We start from the raw sequence: 18,171 nt of genomic DNA, 5'->3' as shown, positions 1-18,171 counted from the left end.
ACTGCAAAATCTTGCAAAGACTCCACTGTTGGTAGTCAAGCTTTTCTTATGTCAATAGCACATTAAAAAAAAAAAAAAAAACTTATCAAAGTTTTGGCTACTAACATTTACTCTAAGGAGTAAAGCTGATAGGAGGGCTAAAAATGCTGAAAGTGAAAAAGCTGGCTTAAAACTCAACATTCAAAAAAAAGAAGATCATGGCATCTGGTCCCATCACTTCATGGCAAAAGATGGGGAAACAATGGAAATAGTGACAGACTTTATTTTCTTGGGCTCCAAAATCACTGCAGATGGTGACTACAGCCATGAAATTAAAAGACACTTGCTCCTTGGAAGAAAAGCTATGACCAATCTAGACAGCATATTAAAAAGCAGAGACATTCCTTTGCCGACAAAGGCCCATACAGTCAAAGTTATGGTTTTTCCAGTAGTCATGCATGGATGTGAGTTGCACCATAAAGAAAGTTGAGTGCCAAAGAATTGATGCTTCTGAACTATGGTGTTGGAGAAGACTCTCGAAAGTCTCTTGGACTGCAAGGAGATCCAACCAGTCCATCCTAAAGGAAATCAATCCTGAATATTCATTAGAAGGACTGATGCTGAAGCTCCAACACTTTGGCTACCTGATGCAAAGAACTGACTCACTGGAAAAGACCCTGATGCTGGGAAAGATTGAAGGCGGGAGGGGAAGGGGACGAGAGGATGAGATGGTTGGATGGCATCACCAACTCGATGAACATTGAGTTTGAGCAAGCTCTGGGAGTTGGTGATGGACAGGGAAGCCTGGTGTGCTGCAGTCTATGGCGTCGCAGAGTCAGACAGAGGGACTGAACTGAACTGAAAAATGCACAGACATCTGGCTTATCTGTTCCAAATTAATTATGATTACAACCCCCTCCACCTCCATTAAACTGCCATTTGGTGGTTCTTAATGCATAACAGTAAAAAAAAAATTAACAGATTACTTAAGAAATTAACATAGGTCATTAAAAAATACTATTCTTTAAGTGCAGTTATTTTCAGTGGATTCAACTTTCTGCTTGGTAGAAGTTCAAACTTCGCCTAGCTGAATATTCAAAGTATCAAGGGTTTGAGTGGTTTTTTTCTTTCTTTTAAATATTATACCAACCATTCAGAGAAATTCTACACAAACTAACGCTTATGATGGCTTGGAAAGAATACTCTAGAGGGCTGAAAGGCTAATGTAAGTGTGGCTCTGGGAGGAAGGAGTGTTATTTCTGCCTTGAATTCTCAGCTCACCTAAGTCCCCCTGAAGGTGGTAGGGATTAGACTACAGGACTACATGTCTAAGACCACCCGATGATTTCCGATTCATCTCTAAGTTGTCAAATACTTATAAATACACTGCCCAGAAGCTATGAACATATCCCTATACAGTTAGGGTTTTAAACATCAACAATGTAGACTATTGGCATTATCTTTAGTATCTTAGGTTCTCTTCTCAGGTGTTTTCATTCAACATGACAAGTTAACATTTATGTAACTGTTTCACAAGAAAGCAAGTATTACCTGTTGGGATCATTCTCTCTTAGCTGATAAATCACATGAAGAGCATCCTTGACTATGAACAGGCTGTGTTTTCTGGAGACTACTTCCAAGTCAGCAACTGCTTTCAAGTTTCAGCCAACTTTCACCTGTCCTTCAAAATCCAGGTTTAGGGGTCACCTCCTCAATGAAGGCCCTCCTTATTCCCTGACCTGGAAGCTCTGCCTTCTCCAGACTCTGTGCCTTTTATAGCTTTATAGCTTCTGCACTTTCCTTTGTATATTAACATAATTTAGGTTCATGTCTTGGCTCTTCTAGTGTATGCCTCTTGAGAAGTACAAATAAGCACATCACAGCTACTAAGAAGTGTTTGTTAAATGAATGGACAGAAAACGTTTTTATCATTGTGAACGGGCATTTGGATAGATGACTACCTTTTCAAGCTTCCACCAAATTCAGTTTCACATTTGGTGAAACTAACATGTGTATGAAACTCACAGTTCCTTCGGCACACTTGTTTACAACTGAGGTGGAAAAAAAGAATCAGAGTATAAAATCCACCAGGCAGATGGTTAAATTAAGTAACCTCAAAAGCCCAATTCTAATCTATTATTTCTCCCCCAAGTCTGCATCTTCAATCACCATAAGATGATGAAAGTGCACATTAACAGGTTTTAAAAATAACAAAAAGTTCAAGATTTAAAGGTCTGTGCAGTGGATGTCAGTTGCTGGTTACAACCGTCCTCGATGAAACTATGCCTATGGCTTTAAAAGTCAGACTGAAAAGCCAGGGCTCTTGACTCTGTCATTAGTGACACCATCCACTGTTGCTGGGATCCAGGAAGAAAGCTCTCAGCCCAGTTCTTACATATGAACATGGAGGAACTGATAATGATGATAAATATTAATGACTTATTAAGTACTGACAAATATACTCTGCATGATTTCTAGGTACTTTATACATGTAATTTTTTAAGTTCCTGGAGGAAAGAAGGGAGCATTATGGTCATATACAGAGCAAGAAAATAAAGATCAGAGAGATTAAACAACTTGCCTGAAGACACACAGCTAGTAAGTGGTAGAAGGAGACTCCCCCAAGCCTGCTCGCAGACCAGTATACTATATATCCCCCCTCAGGGGTCCCTAGCCAGCAGACACTCCATGGGACAAGGCAGCCTGCTGTGTACCTTCCTTGTGTCTACCACACTTCTCTTCTGTTGTATTGCTGCTGTTGTTATTCAGTCGCTCAGTAGTGTCCAACTCTTTGCGACCCCATGGACTTGTAGGATGCCAGGCTTCCTTGTCCTTCCTTTACTATCTCCTGGATTTTGCTCAAACTCATGTGCACTGAGTTGGTGATGTCATTTAACCATCTCATCCTCTGCCGCCCTCTTTTGTTGTAGGAAGGGACAAACCAGAGCAGTGCTTTTCTCTGGGTTCCTGGAGGGCTCACTTGGTGAGGTGGACACAGTGAGAGGTAGTGGAAGTGGACAGATCAAGCCCTGGACACTGACCTCGAGGAAGGCACTTATCCTGGGGGCTACAGGCCTCCTGGGTGGTATCCAAGCAGGAAGGAACTGAGAGGGAAACAAGCCCTCCCAGGACAGCAGGGCACTCGTGCTCACGAGTACATACTTGGCCACCTGTCTAAGTGGGGGAGAGAGCCAGCCTGTCATTATTACAGGAGAAACCCTATTCATGACTGCTCTGGAAACCACTGCCAAGACTATTGGTAATTTTGAACAAGCAAAATGGGCTTTATACTAAAAAAGAGCTTTCAATGGCCTCGGTTGAATTTTGGAAATGGAGACAATTTGTTTTTTGGAATGAAACCGAAGATGGTGGCCTCTCTGATTAGGCTGAGTGCTCCAACTACTGTGGAGCCACCAACAAGAACATTTCCAGGGCTCACGACAAAAAGCTAACGTGGCTGGGCCGCTGACCACTTCCAGGACCAGAGGCAGTGCGCACAGACTTCTTTCTGACGCTGCAACATCTGCAGTGCTCCGAACAGAATCAGGAGCGCAAAGCAGTCACAAGACAGTTCCTTTTTTTTCAAAAGGAAACAAGAGCAACAAAACAAAAACAGCCAAAAATATAAACTCACACAAGGGAAACATTTTCAACATAAAATGCTGCCCAAATGGAAGAGCAAAGGGCCCCAACCTTGATCTTTGGGTGTGTGAACTGCTGGGCTGCAGTTTCTAGCGGGTCTACGGGCTCAGATGGTTTTTATCATGAATGATGCTCTCCTGATGCCATAGATTCGTTACCCACAATGGCTGTGGTAATGGAGGCCAAATAACGTCTGAGAAGCGTGAGCTGATAAACACCTGAAAATGACTTTTTGTTGCTGTTATGCTGCTGAGGCGGCTATTGGTCTGCGTCCTGGTGGCTCCACAAACCGCGAGGCACTTCCTACATGGCCCTGTGCTGGTGGGGCCAGGGTACAGCCCAGCATGACCCCCCAGTCTGGAAGTGTCGAGATGTGATGTGTGGGGCTGTCATTTAGAAGCGTTGACTTGCAGAATGAACCAAAGGAACTTTAATCAGTCTTCAGCTGGGACTAGACCTAGGTGTCTAAGATCTGTCATTCCATGACAAGAAGGAGGTCATTACAACGAGAATAATTCAGACACGGAGCCTGCCCGTTTGCACTTCCATCCAGCACCGTTCCTGCTCGCTCCTCAGTCTATGCACACACCAGCAGGTTTTCACAGATCCTTTTATTCATGTGGGAGATTTCTCAGACATGACACATAAATCTGCCAATAATGGGCTGGCTCTGTGGGAAAAATCCCAGAAGCAAACACAGATTTTCAAAGTGACCATTTCCAATGGTTCACTGTGAAAACAGAAAGGAGAACACAGCTTCCCACTACAGTCTGAATTTAGCAGGTGAAATATAAGTATGAAATCAATAAAGAGTAACCACACATTTATAAATATCTTGTTTTAAAGTCAACTACAATAACATGTAAAGTAAAATAAAGTCTGTAGATGATTCTGGTGTTTTAAAAGAATATTTAGGTCATATTGTTTCAGCATTCACTACTATTCTTTTAACAGGGATAGACTGGAATGTGTAAAATGTTCATTTTGAGAATGAACTGATTTCTGATATAGCTCTTTGGAGAAGGGTAGGGGCAGACAGAGGGCTTCCTTTGTAGCTCAGTAGGTAAAGAATCTGTCTGTAATGCAGGAGACCTGGGTTTGATTCCTGGGTCAGGAAGATTCCCCTGGCGAAGGAAATGGCAACCCACTCCAGTATTCTTGCTTGGAGAATCCCACAGACAAAGGAGTCTGGTGGGCTGTAGTACATGGGGTAGCAAGAGTCGCACATGACTTAGCAACTAACCCACCAGGGGTAGACAGAAGAAGTATGTTGAAACAGACACCATGTGAGTGATGTTACTATAAAGCCCCAGTGGCAAAGACACACGGAGGGAAGCTCCACTCTGAAGAGTTCCAGCACTGGAGACACCATTCCCAAGTCAAAAAGAGCATGCTTTACTGGAGAACGGCATGACCACCAAACACATGTATCTTTCTCTATATGAACTGTCACCATGGACTTAGTTTAAGTTATGAAGCCAGAAACATAGTTTAAGTTATAAAGCCAGAAAAGACTGCTTACTGAAAAAATAAATGAGACTAACACTGAAATTTAGGGCACTTTCTCACTTAAAACCCAAAGCTATCAGAACCGGGAACATGAAACTCTGAAAAGCTCAATTTCAGCAGTTTATCCTTGGAGAGGATACACTTCCATTGCATACACAGTATCACACAGGATGCCCTATTTCAATTGTTTTATAAACAAACATTTTGCACGTATGTCTCCAGATCACTGGTGAAACAGACTTGCAACCTAAGTTACACAGCAGCTCTTCCAAAGCAATACCAAGAGGGACACACTGAGTCAAGATTAGAGTAAGTCCTCTGCAGACGAACCTTCAAGTTGCAAACTTTCAAAGATGTGAACATGTGTGTCATCAACATAAGGCATGAGTGAAAATGCAGCTTGGACTTACAAACTTACTTTGTTGGATTTATGAGCCAACTGGACTTATGAACACCCTCTTGAAATGGAACTTGTTCATATGTAGTGGACTTACTGTGTTCTAAATCTAATATCTGAAGAGTGAAAATCACTAGCTCTGCCCCCCAAACAACACAATTAGAAGGAAAGCAAAAGCTGTCTGAGCTGCAGCCCACTTTTGGTGTGGCTAATCCATGAATACACCTGTCATAACAAACACAATACAGTTCTAGGGGTGAAATCATGTTATAATCTCAACAAGCCAGTTGCTCTGGCTAGAAATCAACCCTGTGAAGGTAAAGCAGCATTGACACTGAGACAAAGAACAAACGTGAGTGCCAATGACTTAAAAAACTGTAGGCTCCTGGGAAGATACACAGCCACATGCTACTTTTAATAAAACTATCACACCCTTTTCACTCAGGAAGACATGCTATTAATACAATAACAAAATTAATTAGAAATGCCCTCTGCGTAGTTGACAGTTACAGTCATGTGTTCATGATGGGTGTGGGAGGGGAAGGGAGGAAGGAGCACACCAGTGGGCCCGGACAAAGGCAAACAGAAGTCAGGCCACCAGAGCTGGCCAACAGCAAGCACACTGGGTGGATCATGGGGAAGTGTGAGCATTGAGGGTACTTACACGGATGCAAACAGTTTCACTGAGAGGTGAAGGAGAAAGGCGGGGAAGGCAGGAGGAGCGCCTTAGGCATCGACAGGCCCACCTGAGGAGGCCAGGGCGCCTTCCGTGAGGAAGGGATACGGGGCCCGAGCCACTCCTCAGGTGAGATCTGAGGGATGGAATGGGACTTAATCAAGTGACGGAGGAGAGGAGAGGAGAGAAGACAGATGAGAAAGAGGGAAGGGCCACATCACGAGGCTTCAGTTCTTTTGCCTGTACCCTCAGAGGAGCTGACAGAGGTTAGGGGTTTTAAGTGGGAGAAATGGCAGAAAAGGATGTGTATTTCAGAGGCATGGTCCTCTGCAGGCACACCTGAGGCGGGAGGAGTGAACACAGGGCAACAGGTGTGAGGCTCTCATGAGTCCAGGTAAGAGAAGGCAGTGCGTGGAGCCGGGCTGAGTGGGGAGCAACAGGAGGCTGAGCGCTGCCTTAGAGGTAACCTGGAAGTACCTGGTGATGAGTCAGACTTTGGGGGTAAGAAACAGTGGCTGGGACGTCTCCTGGCTGCACGAGGGGCAGGTGTGGGGCAGCTGCTGTGAGGGAAGACGTCAGGGGACAGGAGCTGGGCCTTGGACACGCGGCGTCTGAGTGGCCCTGAGCTGCCCGAGGCAATGGCCGAGAGGCAGCTGGAGACGCAAGTCTGGAAAGCAGAGGGTGAGTCCCTTCATTCATTCATCCTTCTTCCCTAGGCAGGGACACCCTTTACAAGGCTTCTTGATCTGTTTTCTAAGGTCTTCTCCTTGTTGTGAACATGATTCTCTTTCTAAGGCAGCCTGTTCCCTTAGAGAGAACTGAAATGGGTATGATGCCAGCAACAAACTGGTTAGAGCAAGTCATCAGTCATTTCCCAGATATGAATTAATAACCCCCCAAACCCTTTGGTAACTGACGCATTTAAGTTCTTTTCTTTTAAGGGTGGGCAAAGAGGAATGTAGTAACATTCGACATCTCTATGAAGAAGGCCCTTCCAGTAGAGGGGGTGACGACGGTTAGCCTGTTCTCTAGAACCGGCTTTCCTGAGTGCACGTTTGCAGGTAACTCCTCCGAGCAGAATTTCTCCTATGCAGGTCTCTGTTGCGGGCTTGTGTAACAATACAGAGGTGCCCACAGGGCCTGCCTGTGCCTGAAGCGTTCCTCCTGCTTGTCTCTTGTCTCCTTCACCCCGCATCTCAGTGAAGTTGTTACGACCAAGCACGGAGGGATCCCGCATATGCCATCCTGAACTTCCTGAAAGCCCACATCAGAAAGTTTGTTTCCCTTTTTGTTAACTACTCTGTGTAGACTTCTCAGAGGGCTCCAATCTGTTATCAGTCCTGTTGCTGGCACTCACTCAAAAATGCCACCAGCCATGCAATTTGGAGATTTAGTACTTCCTTTTTGCCTCAGTGAAGGTAACTAGTTTCAGCTGTTCCTAAAGCCGCTGACTGGTCTTCACCTTGTTTCGCAAAGCAGCCAGGAGAACAAATAGAGCTCCAGGCTTCTGAAGTGAGAGACTTCCTCGTTGGGGTGTGAAGAAAATGCAAAAACTCTCTGGCTACCTGAAGTTTGGTAATTGATAACTAGGAATGTTCTCTTCATCTCAAAGTTGATTTCGGTTTGTTCAGCCCATTGTTCTGTTATTACGAAATGTTTACTGGCAATCATACAAAAATGACTAAAAGTCTCCCTTTTGAAGATGCTACATTCAGAGATTTTGACATCAATGCTTCTCTCAAGTGCAAGTGTGAGAGTTGGACTATAAAGAAAACTGAGCGCCGAAGAATCGACGCTTTTGAACTGTGGTGTTGGAGAAGACTTAAAGAGTCCCTCAGACAGCAAGGAGATCCAACCAGCCATTCTAAAGGAAATCAGTCCTGAATATTCATTGGAAGGACCAATGCTGAAGCTGAAACTCCAATACTTTTCCCACCTGATGCAAAGAACTGACTCATCTGAAAAGACTCTGATGCTGGGAAAGACTGAAGGTGGGAGGAGAAGGGGATGACAGAGGATGAGATGGTTAGATGGCATCACTTACTCAACTGACATGAGTTTGAGTAAGCTCCAGGAGTTGGTGATGGACAGGGTGGCCTGACACATGCTGCAGTCCATGGGGTTGCAAAGAGCTGGACACGAGTAAGCGACTGAACTGAACTGAAGTGCAGGGTGTTAAGAAAGCCAGAGGGGGCAGCATTGGGCCCCAAACCTGTCTTTCCTGGAGCAAGAGGTGACCCCAGACCTTTGTGGATGCTGGCACCTGTGGCTTCCAACCAGCCTCTAATAAGCTATAACTGGTGCATAGTTCCCTTGTCTGGTAAAAATGGGATCTGTTGAACCTTGTGAAAGAAAAAATGAATTGCCACTGATGTCCCCCATAGAAAGAAAAAAGTGTCCCGTTCTAACTGCATGATATTCAAGATCTTTGTTTCAAGAAAGTTTATCTTGAGATCATAATACCATGCAAGATGTCCAATGACTTATAAAGGGGACTATTCTTTGTCAGTGACGGGAGTTCCCAGCCTCATACCAAGACACTCCCTGCATGTGTACAAGCCATAAGGGAGAGAAAGCTGACACAGGAACGGGTCTCCTTGGAGGTACAGGTACCTCATACACAGGGAGCAAACCAGCATGACAGGTACTGAGGAGCCAGTTAGTAGCTGTAAACAAGCTGACCCGTGTACCGTTTTGGGAGGGAACAACCAAGAGGGCACAAATCTCATGCATATTCAGACTTTTTAGACCCTCATTCTTAGACTTAGACTCTAGTGGACCAGTCTGTTGGCTGAAAAAAAACCAGAATTTGAGTCCTGAGATTTGCATTTCATACGCTTTACCACAGCAACACCAAAACCCTCTAATGAGGAATGTACTTGTCCAGGGCTGCAGTGTCAGGAAAAATATCAATACTACAAAGTTACTTAATTTGCTGAAACACTATTCAAAATTAGGGTAAACATGCGGCAGGAAAGGCCTGGCAGCTGAGCAAAACTATAGTTCTTTATGTCTATACCAGTTGATGAAAGAAGCAGGAAAGGCAGGATCCAGCAAGTTCTTCTCGGTAGGTTTTTAACAGTCAAAACTATTCCAATAAGAGTTAACAAGGGACAAAATCTTGTGTGTGCTCAGTCATGTCTGACTCTTTGTGACTCCATGAACTGTAGTCTGCCAGGCTCCTCTTGCCCATGAAATTTTTCAGGCAAGACTACTGGAGTGGGCTGCCATTCATATTCCAGGAGATCTTCCCAATCCAGGGATTGAACCTGCGTCTCTTATATCTCCTGCAATGGGAGGCAGATTCTTTACCAATGGCACCACCTTACGGTTGGGTATTTTAATCTATACGATGGAAATGGAGCTAAAAATAAGAATGAAGGTCAAGACCAGGACAGCTGCAGGGAGTTGCTCCCACAGCCTCGCTGCTACCAGCTGAGAGGTGCTCTGGGCTGTCAGAGAATCCAGCCTCCTTTCCACCTATGATCGTCACATGGTCACCCGCGACATCTTCCCTGCCCCAGACTGGATCACATCTTCTTCACCACTTATAAACTCTTCCTGTTGCCTTCAGTCCAAAACTCTGTTGAGGTTATGAGATTTCAGGCTGGCAACCACTTCTGGGTTTCAGCCTGAGATCCCTGCAGGTTGGGGCTGAGGCCAGCAGTACTACCTGACATATTTGTGATCACTCAACAGCTGCACTTGAACAGCTCTGAATAGCTGGGACTGACTGGACTCTGTTGCTGATTTTTTCATGGGTGGACCGCAATGCTGATTCCAGATATGCTAATCTGTTTGTCCAGTGTAAGTATGTGGCATGTGGAGGCAGATGTCATGAAGCCCATGAGGTCAGACACGAAGACAAGTGGCCTGGACGAGTGAAGAGGGGCATGTGTTCCACCGATGCGAGAGCCATCTGGTTAGTAAGAGCCCAATCCAATACACATGCCACTGGGAGCTCGCTTAGGCAGCAAGGATGGCACTCGGTAAGAGGTTCAGACTGGGACACGGACAGGAGACCTTCTGAGAAAGCAGGTCTAGGTACGGAGGGGAGCTTGGAATACCAGAGTATCAGGAAGCTACTGTTATCTGAGAGGATACTCAGAGGTAGAAAATGAGACAAAAGATCGCCTAAGCCTGAGTTAAAGTATCAGGTCTGTTTAAACATCAGTCTCTCCTAATTCTACCCAGTGTCCCCAGCTCTGGTCCAATTGTCTTCAGCCAGTGCCTACCGGGTACAAAGCACAGGTCATCTGAGCTCAGGCTTGTCCTGTCTCTTCCCTCCGTTTTTCATTAGCGCTCTTCAGCTGCAGGAATTTCTAACGCAGGCCCCAGAACTGTGCTGGTCCCCACACCAGGATCCCCCAGTTTACAACAATAAACACAGGCTCACGAGCCTCCCTGGTGTGAGACTGGGGTGAGAGTGTGTGTTTTTATTTAAAAATCTCTCTAGATAATATCCAGTCATTTAAGGAACTTCACAGACTCTAATCTATTAAAAGGTTTGCTGTACATTTCATACTTTGATTCCTTGGATCTCATTAAACTTTAAAAAACAATTTCTCCTGGTCTTTTAAAAACTGTGTTTTACTAATTTTTTTTTAAATTTGAAGACTAATAAATGTAGTTTATGGCTGCCATAGTTATTCTGAAACTGAAAGATTTGTTTGAAATCATAATCTTAAAATACCAACATAGTAATATTCATTCAAATTTTGAATTTTGAAAGAAAAAAGGAGCTAAAAATGAAAGCATAATGTTTAGGTGTTAAAGCAAAGGCTTATATTTAATTGCAAAAATTAAAACTCTATATAAGTCTTTGAAATCTTTTTGCTTTGTCTTTCAATAACATGGCTTTTCAGGTCATAGCTATTATTTTAAAACCTAATTGGCCAAAATTCAAAGGGCTAAATTCTGAGTGAACACAGATCACTCCGAGCTCTTCAAGCCCCATGTAGCTGCGGCCTGACATACATACGTTTCTTCCCCTTCTCTTTGACACATTAATGCACTATCTCCATCACTATGTTTCCACACCAGTGGCTCCTTGCCCATCAGCAGAGCTGCGTCACTGGCTTCAAGGAAATAATAGAGAAAAAGTGCCTTGCTGGCAAACAGCAACAGGGAAAATGAATTATAAATACACCTCACTAAAGAACAGCTGCTGGAAGGTGTGTGCTTGTGTGTGTGTGCACATGCACAGAGGACAGACATAAGCGCCTACGGAGGCCCACGAGGACACACCAACCCGCCTGGGTGTGTGTGTACCGTTTCCAAGCAGAGAAACCACTGCTGAGACTCTCACAGAATAGTCACCCGTCTCAGCACCAATAGTTAGGTTGCTACTGATCCAGCTACCAAGACTTCATGAAATTTATTCACCTTGTTAAAGAGTGGCAAAGACTGAAAAACAGTATTAATTAAAATCTCTAATCTCCTACTTTACTAAAAACAAAAACATTTAAATTTCAGTTGTCTGATCTTTCAGTATGACTTAAGAAAGAATTAAAATGTAGGTCTCCAGACTCAGGGTTGTGATATTCAGAATAACAATTCCTTCTAGACAGGAGAAACGAGACTTTTCACACTGACTCATTTTTGCTTCCTTTAAAAAAACAAAAAAACAACAACAAAACTAAGCAGTCTGAGAGTTCTCCTCCATCTGATATTCAGTTAGTCCACTGGGGAGTTTCTCAGGGACAGAAAAGGATGACAGATATGGCTTGTAAGAGCATCATGAAAATGTATGCACTCGTAAAAATGCCAACTTCTGTTTCTATTCTTGCATGGCTCAGAATTCTTACTTCAACAGCTATACTCCAGTCTCAAGAATAAATGCAAAATGTTAAAGTGTAATTGGCAGGCAATCAAAGGGTGAAAAGGATAGAAATTCAAGCCCAACTGTGTGCCACCAAGTAAACTGTCACTCCATCTCATGAGGTGTGTGGCTCCAGAAATAGACTCCCTGTGATGCGCAGGGAGTTTGCGTGGGGAGCAGCAGAGCACTGCCTTCCTTCCAGGCACAACAGAGCCTCTGATGAAGACAAGTAGTCCATACCTCAACACATAAAGTTGGGTCTCCAGTAAGACACTGATGAATATCTGCTTTCTAATAGTAGATCTGCCTTTGAAACAGAGAACTAAAATTAGGAGAGCTTTTTTTTTTTTTAAAAAAAAGAAAATCTAAAGAGACAGCATTAAGTAGCAGGAAGAGCAGTAGGCCCAGGAGACTGGCCCTGGGGTCTGCTTTGCCCCTCCCGTAACTAAATAACCATGGCAGTAATGTGTGGGTCTTGGTCTCCTTCATCATAAAATTGAGGGGTACAGACTGGATGACATCTAAAGTCCTTCCAGCTCTAAAATTCTGTTACTGTACAAGTGGAACTCTATATCCTCTTGGAATCGATTCTGATGAAAATATTACTACTCTAAAGTTCTCTGCCAGGACTTTGACACAAACCATCTCAAGCCACTAGAGACTTGATTAAGGTTGAGCTACAGGAGGTGCTCTGGCTGGCTGACTTCAAGGAATAAAAATCTACCATGGCCTAAAGATCTAGGGCTTGCCAGGCCTTCTGTAAATTCACTGAAGTCATGCATATTCCTTGGAGCTTATTTCTAAGGAAAAACAAAAAAATCTGGATAATGCTGAAATATCCAAATCCACAGATCAGCTGTATTGAGCAAAAATGTCAGTTGTTGGACAATACTAGGTGGGTGGCACCTAGAATGAATGAATGAAAGTAAAACACACTAAATGACTGAGGAAAATTGATTTCACATGTGTGTATATGTGTGTTAAGCACAGAGGTCAATCATTCAACAAATATGAAGGACTATGTTACAGCTTGGGATTCATGGAAATGCTTCTTTAGAACCAGTAAGTCAACATCTTTCTTAAACTGTTGGCCAACTTTGGCTCGCCTGAGCTTTGACAATGTCTCAGAATTCTTCCAAAGTGATGCTACACACTGCCGTCAGAATTGGACTGAATATGAACGTCATCTGCCAGCTCTGACTAGGCTTTTAGTATGACAACTCGTATTTCCCACTCTCTGCTTCTCATGGCTTCAAAAGAGCAGAACATTATCTAGAAATGTTTTAAAAATGAATACAGCAAGGCATCTTCTGAGTAAAAAGTATATCAAGTGTGTATGGGGGGTAGCCTGGACAGATATGACATACAAACTGTTCATTTCAATTTACTGGCTAGTATTATGCAGCTAATCTAGTAACTGAATGGTAAGAGTCATAACATTCTATTGTAAATTGTCTGAAAATCAAAATGAGGGAGTCCTTCACTCAAAAGGTGACAAAAATTGATTCATCCATATGTTTCTGAACTTATTCAGTGTCACTCTTAAAAAAGGAAATAATAAAACTAGTTAAATCTATTTTGTTTTTTTTTCTCTAAACTATCTTATATCTGACTAGTTGAGAAACTCTGAAGCATAATTGCCATAATCCTTCATTTTTGCAGTTAGCTTTCTGTCTCTAAATGTACACACACACACACACACACACACACACACACACACACTCTTTCTCTCACACTCACTCCCTCCCTTCATCACTATCTGTCTTTCTCAGATTCCCTCATAGGCTCTAGGCCCTCTGGGATTCTGACTTGAGAAAGAAGACATTATAACAAATTCTGAATACTATATTTTTGAAAGGTTTGAGCTATTTCTTCCCTAAAATCTGCCATTTACTGAACTGCTTTTTCAAGTTGCCAACCTAACTTTAACCTCACAGAGATATCCATGAGGAAAGAAAACAAAAGCAAAAACACAATTTGCTGCGAGGAGGTGTTAGGTAAAGCAAAAACAATGCTGAAAATCAAATTTCCTAACTGCCAGCACTGAAACATGTACTACACATGCTTTCTCACAATCAAGCTTCTGCTTAAAAAAAAGGGAGGGCACAACAGGATATATATTGCAAAGGAAGGAAGACTTAAAATAGAAATAAAACTTTCTTTTTCAGAAAGAATAGTGTAAACACAAACGGCAAAATTCAGAGCTAACAGGAATGGGGCTGTAAGGATGAGCCTTTGCCAAGTGGGTTTCATACAATTTACGGACTCACGCCAACATCTTTCTTTTCCTTATTTTTAATTAAGGAGGAGGTGCTGAATTCTGAGGAAGCTATCTGGATGCTGCTGGCTGAAATGCAGATCTGATCTTCTCGTGCTGGTTGGCGAACATTGATTTTCTGCCCCAGTGGAAGAGATTTTACTCTGATGCATGCCATTTAAATTCATTTTACACAGCTGCTTAATGTGGCTTGGCAAGGCCCAGCCAAACTAGCTTTGTGGGTCTAAATAGGACTCCTGAGTTGGTAAAAGACAGAGCCTATGGATTAGCAGCTGATGATAAATGCTTTTCTCCCCTCTTATCTTCCTACCAACTCAGGAAGTGACCTTGAACATAGCACAAGAAAGGAAAAAAGATGAAAGGCAATTTCTCCAAAATAAGTATGTTTACCTCATTCCATACTTATTTCAATTTTAGGATTATGTTTACAGAACTCTTTATCTGTTGGGACAATTAGGACCGTGTTTACAGGATCTAGAACTTTCAATGGCAAAACTATCATTTGCACTTGTTGCCTAATACATTAAAAAGCTGTGTCATACATTCCTAATAAGTAGTGAAAACACAATTATGTAAGTTCAGTCTTTTAACAAAGTTGATTGTTCCCTGTTTTTTATTTTACAAAAATGTTGTATCTTTCTACTGAAAGCAGCTCCTGAACACAATTCAATCTACAGGAGATAATTTCATCATTACTATATGTTAAATAAGATCACTAACAATATTTTTGCTTAAATACGCAATAATAATATACTTTAAGATTATTTACTAACCTAAAGACAGTGACAGCCTGATATTACAGTTTTGTAGCAGCAAAGAAGAGAGATACTTTTTGTTGCTGTATGTAATTCCTGTGTTGAAACTGATAATAATATGGCAACACTGTGTTTGGGGGAAAAAATCCTGTGTTGGATCATTTGGTTATATTTTCCCGGTGACTTTGATATTCTAATCCTCCTTTGGGAGAAGGAAAGAATAGAAATCTTTGACGCAGATGTTTGCTCAGTGATGTCACTAGACCCTCCCAAGTCCTATTAATAACCTCCGCCCTGCCTCCTGCGTGGGGCTCTCGTCAATGCGCCTGCTGCTCTCTGAATTCAGGGCGGGTGTGGAAGCTGGCCGCTGTTGTGGCAGGAATGACAGTGACACGGTCATGGTAACAGTGCTGCACAACACACGTCCTAGACAACACGACAGCAACGGTGGGGGACATGACGCCGGAGCAGGTGACTTCATTACTTTTACATGGATAAAAGTTTTTGTTTCCCTCTCAGGCACGAAGGAAAGAAGCCATGCCGAAGTCATGCAGAGACAGAATTGGGGGTGGGGGCGGGGGTGGGGGGTGGGGTGGCGACATGCAGGTCTCTACCAAACTACCACAGTACTGCTGGGGAGGATGAGAAAACGAAACAGAACAAAACAAACAGAAACCCAAAACAAACAAAAATAAACAAAAGACAACCCCCTCTGAGATGGACCTTCTCTTGGATCTTTCACGCTCCTGCTTTGGGTGTTCCTTTTGCAGCCAGATGGCATGTTCATTAACAGTTTAAACAAATGCCCAGGTCCCGCAGCAAGTCAGGGTGTGTGGCTACCTACCCGTACTGGTCAGGCTGGTGCATCATGGGAGCCTGAGAGTTGCCATAGTTGGGGTGCTGGGAAGAAAACATGGGGCGTCCGCCAGCCCCAGACTGGCTGGGATAAGCAGGCGACCTAATGTATGGTGGCCTAAAGTAGAACAGAAGAACAGCTTCTTTGGATTTGTTCTGTAGACAAGTATGAATCCCCCTGTCCATTACATTATCTCCACACCAAGGTGTGGTGGCTTATAGTGGGTGGCCTGATACTCCATATTAGAGCTCTGATGGGCAGAACGTGAAGGCAAGACTTTGGAATGGTCTGTTGATTAGGAAAAAAAACTGAAAACGCTTGGATGTAAACTTATATATTAATTTATATAAAATTATATATAAACTGATTCAGAAAGGGAACACAGCAAAGCTTTTTCATCAAACAACTATGTCTTAATCTCTACAGTTATAGTCTTCCCAGCTCATTACTCAAGGTTTCATGTCAAATGCAATCAAATATTTTCTCCTTAAAAAGGAAATAACTTGTGTATTTTTTGAGTTGTGACAATGGACAATTTATTTAAACCTAAATTAGAACTTCAACTGGACGGGCCCAACCAGTCCTCACAGACAGGTATATTAAAACATTCTCTCTGCAGCCATAGGTTCAGTTCAGAGGTATAGTGCCAGGGTTCAGAAGATTCTAAGTCACTGTAACATGGATAAGAGTGAGAAAGGTAGGGTGAGGGGGTAAGAGAGAGAATCTGACTTTCATTTTGATTCCTCAAAGGAAATGTATTATTTGGTAGAGCAAATAGTGAGACTGGAAGGGTCCCTAACATTCTCAAATAGCAGCTTCAGAGGAAAAGTAACAAAAGGATATATTTACACACACACACACACACACACACACACACACACACAGAGGCTCTTATTCCACCTTGACAAAATCAGAATCTTCTATTTTTCCTCCTGAAGATACCGTATTGTTCAGTCGCTCAGTCATGTCTGACTCTGCGACCCCATGGACTGCATATCTTTCAGTGTCCTTTGTTTTAAACATCTTAACATATGTTAAACAAAATTCAAACATTTTTTTCATTTGAGTCTTTTAAAACATAGTCACTTTGCCTCATGAACTTTTAATTCAATTATTTTAAAACAGGTTGAGTATTTACTTCAAGACTTTTTTCAGGATTAAAAACAAGTAAATAATTGAGGCTAAAGCCTTGCTCTATCAACTTAAATGTTCAGAAATACAATCGTTGTTTTGCTAACTGCCTTTTGGTTTGGACAGAGAGAGACATATGCCCAGAAAAATAAAAGTACAACATAAGAACATGAAGCAATAAATCTCACACGTATACATTTAGACAAACACACACAATACACATATGTGCACATACAAAGTTCCTATTTCATAAGGATTTCTACAGTGAGGTTAAAAACAAAAAAAGGAGGCGTTCTTTTTGAATGTTTAGATTTGGGCCAGTTTCTAGGCTTTATAGTCTCCTGCCTAGGCCTCGCTGTGTTAAATGGAGCCACAGAGGCGCCCTTCACCACTGGCTTTGGGTGGCTAGGTGCAGTGACTCTTCTCAGCCATTTCAAATAACCTCCTATAACTGACTGATTCCTTCCTCCATGTCTCATAGAACACAGTCTATCATTTACTGCTCTGGCCTCTCTGATAGAGAACATGTAACTTAAAAGGGGAGGCCAAGCACAGTGGCCCTCTGCTGCTCTCCACCCCCACTGACGGGGTGACTGATTCTGGCTCCGCGTGTGTGCACATGTCCGCACAGACCGCCCGCCCGATGGCATACCTGCTTTGCGCCGAGTTCGCAGCGGCCTGCATCACTGCGGCAGCTGCCTCCTGTGCCTTACGGTTCACGGTTGGCATTGGTGGCCCCATTCCTGGCCCCCCTTGCTGAGACATGCCAGGAGAACTGGGGGTCATGCTGCTCATGTTTCCAGGAAATGGTCTGTTCTGCATGCCTGTGGATGGCACTCGTCCCAGGGGCATGGTGCCACATGGCTGGCTTGGCCCTTGTCCATGCATCTGGCTGTTGGCATTGACGCCCATGCTGGGCCCTGGGCCGCTGTAGCTTGCACTGGGTACCCCACTGTATGTTGGGGGTCTGGAGTAGTTACCTAAACAAAAATCAAACACAAATTAGAGAGCCTTGTTCTTAATATCTGAACTTGTGAAAACATTCACTGGAAGTACTTTTGGTCCAACAATGTGATCAACACAGAATATTAGTCATTATCCTCATTAACCCTTCCCCATTGGTGTTG

General features: G+C 43.1%; 1 protein-coding gene across 6 annotated transcripts in view; it reads right to left on the bottom strand.

Moving 5' to 3' along the window:
• The window catches only part of ARID1B (AT-rich interaction domain 1B), a 428,198-nt gene that overhangs the window by 44,500 nt on the left and 365,527 nt on the right, over nt 1-18,171 (bottom strand). For 3 of the 6 annotated variants that reach the window (XM_069598783.1, XM_069598785.1, XM_069598784.1), the window contains 2 exons: nt 17,697-18,024; nt 15,902-16,030 (listed from right to left, as the gene is read on the bottom strand). In XM_069598783.1, coding sequence (XP_069454884.1) covers nt 15,902-16,030; nt 17,697-18,024 — 457 coding nt within the window. The remainder of the gene's footprint in view (nt 1-15,901; nt 16,031-17,696; nt 18,025-18,171) is intronic. The other 3 variants (XM_069598786.1, XM_069598789.1, XM_069598788.1) reach the window with 1 other exon arrangement.

Source organism: Ovis canadensis, chromosome 8 (genome assembly GCF_042477335.2).
Source record: "Ovis canadensis isolate MfBH-ARS-UI-01 breed Bighorn chromosome 8, ARS-UI_OviCan_v2, whole genome shotgun sequence".
In the NCBI taxonomy this organism is placed as follows: Eukaryota; Metazoa; Chordata; class Mammalia; order Artiodactyla; family Bovidae; genus Ovis; species Ovis canadensis.
This window is presented reverse-complemented; position numbering and strand designations above follow the sequence as displayed.